The 4990-nt window shown below is 34.1% G+C and overlaps 1 protein-coding gene across 1 annotated transcript; it reads right to left on the bottom strand.

The window, feature by feature from the left end:
• Positions 1 to 649: 649 nt before the first annotated feature.
• Positions 650 to 4517, bottom strand: LOC107710142 (sialic acid-binding Ig-like lectin 12). The gene is made up of 8 exons (XM_016514873.1): positions 4487 to 4517; positions 3123 to 3506; positions 2756 to 3043; positions 2366 to 2659; positions 2053 to 2164; positions 1031 to 1093; positions 860 to 878; positions 650 to 733 (listed from the first exon to the last, which is right to left on the bottom strand). The coding sequence occupies exons 1-8, from the start codon at positions 4515 to 4517 to the stop codon at positions 671 to 673; spliced, it is 1254 nt and encodes a 417-aa protein (XP_016370359.1). The 3' UTR covers positions 650 to 670.
• Between the last annotated feature and the right edge of the window lie 473 nt (positions 4518 to 4990).

Below are 4990 nucleotides of genomic sequence, written 5' to 3'. Positions count from 1 at the left end.
CCAGCATTTTTTAGAGTGTACAGAATAATGTATGACGCATAAATTAATGTTATATTTTATACAGCCTACAGATTCAGAAACAGACTTTGTATTTATTTACGTTTGTGCCCTTCCAAATAATGGCGTGTCTACAATAACTAATGATAATGTAAAAGTTAGACACTGGCCATGATGACTGATAAAAACAGAAAAAGCAGTGTCAGATCCGTTATTTAAATTTACGCGGAATGTCCAATTTATATGATTTCTTGACCAGTAGGCGGCGCTGTCCGCATACTGCTCAAAGTACTCTCAGGATGGTGACAACATTCACAAAATTTTGTTTCAATAAAGCATTTCTAAGAAACAGCCTCACTTTCTGTTTGGTATGTCACTGTCTGAACGTAACAATGATTCAATCATATTTAATAGTCAGGTACAAAAGTAGTATTTTTTTTTTTAAATCAGTATAATATTACATATATTATTCATAAGCATAAATCAGAGCAGTTGTTTGCTTAACCAACCTGAATAGATCTGGAATTCTAAAAAGAGACGCATACATGATAAATGTAACAAAAATATTAATAATAACATTATTAATAAAGTCTAACACTGTTAATATTAAAAAAATAATAATAATAAAATAAAAAAACTGTATTGAGCCCATTTTGCTTTGATGTTGTTTTCATCAGATATTTCCATACATGTTGAGTTCGTCCATGTTGGTGTATTCAGCTTCATAATCATAACCCTTAATAGAATATTTCAAGAGAGAACAGAGAGCCAGACATCAGTTAATAGCATATTTCAATAAGAATTTCTCAAAGGATCTCAGTATGTTTTCCACAGTGTAACACAGTGCAAATAATATACTCACAGAGCGGGATTTTGGATCACTGAGGTGCATGGGGGGGAAAAAAATTATATATATATATATACACATAATTTTCTTGTTTGTTTTTTGTGGTTATTCCATTTAAATACCAAAAATATCTTGTTATTTTTTTTTTTTTTAATTTACACTTATATGGGTTCAAATGTGCTGTACCTCTTTGGTGACGGCATATAAGGTTTGGAGAATGCCTCGTTTCCTGACATTGCATCTTTTGACCTGAATGGGAACAGATGTCATGTGTAAGAACGGAAGGTGATGCTGTGAGTTTTACTAACGTTTTTCCTCTTTTGTTTGATTTCTACTTAGTTTATTCCCATTTGATTTGACCTCCAGATTAATGCCTTTCATTACTGACTGCTCCACATCCACATGATTTTTTTGCATATTGACTAAAATTGATAAACATCAATGCAGCACATCAATATGACTCAAAGTTATCGAAACCTATGTTAAATTATAACTTTTAAAAGAAGGTACAGAAAATCAGATGATTAAAGATTATCTAATCAAGCAGCAAAGGAGAAAGAGACTGAATGCATAAAAATTATATATAAACATTGCTTCCTGTGTATCGTCCAATGAACATCTACATACAGTACCTGTATATGGTAAGTGATACGACAACTTATTACACATCTAATTTGTTCTCAGAATATCTAATTAGCATTTGCTAGCACTCCTCAAAAGCAAACAATTATTTCTCAGACAAAAAGTGTAAAGTTTGTCATATTCACTGTGTTCTGTATGTGAAATTAGTAATATGTGGTCTTTAGTTGAGATATGATTCCCAGTGCACGCAAACATAACAGTTTACTGAGTGTACAGTTGCCACCCTATTCTCTTGGCAATCAAAAAAAAAATTTCTGTTTCTGAATCCACTTTCAAGTCTAGTTGTACAAAGTCAATGCAAAGACTTTTTTTGTTCAGTTTGATGACTGAAAGCTTTCAACAGCAGCACTATAAAACATTTGTATATGAGATGAAATTTTGTTGCAGAAAAGTGCAAAATAATATATATTATAGCAAAATAAGTCGTGCATGATCATGCATGTGTTGTTAAATTATTTAAATATTAACTTTAAATCTCACAGGGTAAATATTTTACCTCTAAGGGGTTCAGCTGACAAAAAATGTTTAGAAATTCCTGGCCTAAAGAAACATACACAAAGAGTTACCTTTGTCGCTTCTTATATATGATGACTCCAGCAAGTATACAAACCAGAAGGAACACAAGTGATGGCGTTAGGATATAAAGACCAATAGTCTCCAGTCCAATGAGCACTGGGTCTGCTTTATTATGGAAAAGGGATAAAAGGATTAATCATTATTATTAGCACACAACTGATAATATCATAACTGATCTGAAAGGCATAACAATGACGTAAGTATGGACTCCAGGAAAAAAAACTAAATAAACAATATCAATATAGAAAACAATATGAATGATGAGACATGGTTGAGACAGTATATGTTAAATAAATCACTCACATTGCACATTTAAGACAACAGATGCCATAATGTCTCTTCCAGAAAATTTTGCAGTACATATCAATTTCTTCTCATGATCTACTTTTGCACCCAGAAAGGTTATGTTAGAGTAGATGACCCAATTTAAACCAGAAAGTGTTTTGCTCCACTCTGTGACCTGCATGTTCTCATAGTTCCATGTGATGTTTGGATTCTCTTTCTGGCAGGAATGGTAGACGCTACAAATGAAGTTCTTTGCGACGCCCTCTGTGACATCTGCCAGTTCAGGCTCAATCGTTATGTTATGATGAACACCTGAAATTGAACTGAAATCTTGTAATAGGTCTCAATGTGACATTTAAAGTGAATAGCTAATAGCACACAAATCAGTTCATGTTTGTGTTTACTCACATTGTGCACTTGTGTTTTTTGTATCTGTCACTGTTATGCCACCATAATGTGTTACTGAACACTTAATAGTTGAGTTTTCTGCCTTTACAACACCTGTGCGTGTCAGAGTGATTTTCCACGGGCCATCTTTAATGGAGTCATTGACTATTTTGTCAGATCCTTCTATACCGTTCAGAGTGATGGTTGGTTTGCTGTATGGACACGTGTGGAAAGTTGAACATTCTACTGTGATGGCGTCACCCGTCCTTTCACCTCCAGAAATACTGATGCTGGGCAGCTGTGGACTTGCTACAAATAGCAGAAATGTCAATATTAGGCAACTAGATAAGAAGTCAAGCAAGTTTTGAAGAACAAAGTATTTACGTACCGTCAACTTGAATTGTAGAGGTGACATCATAAAATTTGTAGGTGCGCCATCCAACATTTTCAGGGTCAATCCATGCATATAATTTCTCTCCATGGTGGGACTGTTCCAGGTTTTTAATTAACAGACTGCAATCCCTACTTAATGGGTCACCATATAAATCAGTTTTCTCTCTGAACTTCTCAATGACATAATCTGGATACCTTGGATCATAAACTAAAGGATAACCTTTAGAGACCCACTGATACCACACAACTCTACGTGGTTTTTGGGGTGGGTATGATGTGTAGCTGAAAGAACATGGTATGACCAGACAAGAACCTTTGAGGCCATTGATGTCTTTCGGCATTCTCACTTCCCATCCCAAAGCATCATACAGCAGAATACCTGTGGTACAAAAGTTGGAGTCATAAATGGCTGCTTGTTCATTTCAGCTGGTAGTTTTAGCATTTTAATTGCCTGTTTTCTGTTGTTTTCTGTTAGTGTAGGACACCAAAGCACACTAAACTTAGTAGTTTACATAAGTGTAAGTAGATTCAGCTTTTTATGGCTGCTATAAACATGTAGTGTAAAGATGTATGGCTAGCTGTTATTACATGATAGTTATATCTTGTCATTGTTGCATTTTGGTTTTTGGATAAAAAAGAGATAAATAGTATGAAAAGGTTTTGAAGTGATTCAATAAATTTGGTATTAAGGAAGCAAGTAGAATCTGTTTACAGTTTTCGGATGGATACACACTATGAATTCAACAAAATGTATCGTGCTAATGTGAAGACCTCTGAAAAGCCAAGCAATTGGATTTTTTTTTTCTTTTTTCTGGTTATTACTTATTGTCTTTTGGTCTCAACATAATTGCAAACCATTTCTGTCCATCTAGTCTTCATGACCTGGGTGTTGTAGTTTTTAGAGAGCCTCCATCTTGGTCTGTAGTCCTTTACCACTACCACATTTGAGGCAACATGCCCTCAAAATTCCACACAGACACACATGTACATTGCAAAAGTGCAATGTTTCTGCACCTTGGCTTGTGAGTTTAACTTTTTCTTTCAAAACGTTGATTAAAATGAGTATATTTGTGTTTGTATTATCGTTTCATTTTATTTTATTCCTGAATAAAATATGAATAACCCTGTTAGTGTCAATCAGACGTAGGCTGTAATTCAGTATTGACTGCTGTGTGTAAAGTTTTCCCTGTGTGTGTATGTGTGTGTGTGTGCAAAATTTTGGGAATGTGGTATTTGATAGTGCTAAGTAGCCCTGGAAAAAAACTCAATTTATATGCATTTCTGTTACATTATATATTAATTGCATATAAATGTTTATTGTAGCAGAACATGCCTAAAAGAGGAAAACAGATACTATACCTTGAAAAAGTAAAAAAAGTGATGCTTTCATGTTCCTGGGTGAATACATAAACAAAAACCAAAGTTAACAGTTAATATGGTTAAAATCTACAGCATTCTGTTCAGCATATCTGATCAGTTGATCACTTAGGCTATCCACCTTTTTCCTGACGCTTTGTGCAAATTATAGAAGTAACTTCTGTTAACATGTAAGCACTCACCAACTGACAAACTTTTTTTAACTTGTTTAAAGTTTCACTTCAAATATTCAGTAATAATAATTTGTTAAATCAGCGTACAATAAGGTGACATTATTCTTCTCACTCAACCATCAAACATCAAAAGCAAACTTTAAAAGTGTAAAGGTATTAAATCAGCAGACCATGAATAACCCCAAAAGCTCAAATGAGTCTTTCAGCAGCGTTGTTAAATATGAGCCTACTGTACAGTAATGTCCAAGTCTATACTTATGTAACGTTGCATTAATCAAAACTTTTCCGTCATTAACTGGAACACTGATGAATA

The sequence above is a fragment of the Sinocyclocheilus rhinocerous genome, unplaced genomic scaffold (genome assembly GCF_001515625.1).
Source record: "Sinocyclocheilus rhinocerous isolate Xijiao unplaced genomic scaffold, SAMN03320098_v1.1 scaffold3980, whole genome shotgun sequence".
NCBI lineage: Eukaryota > Metazoa > Chordata > Actinopteri > Cypriniformes > Cyprinidae > Sinocyclocheilus > Sinocyclocheilus rhinocerous.
The sequence above is the reverse complement of the archived record's forward strand: the minus strand, read 5'-3'. Positions and strand labels throughout refer to the sequence as shown.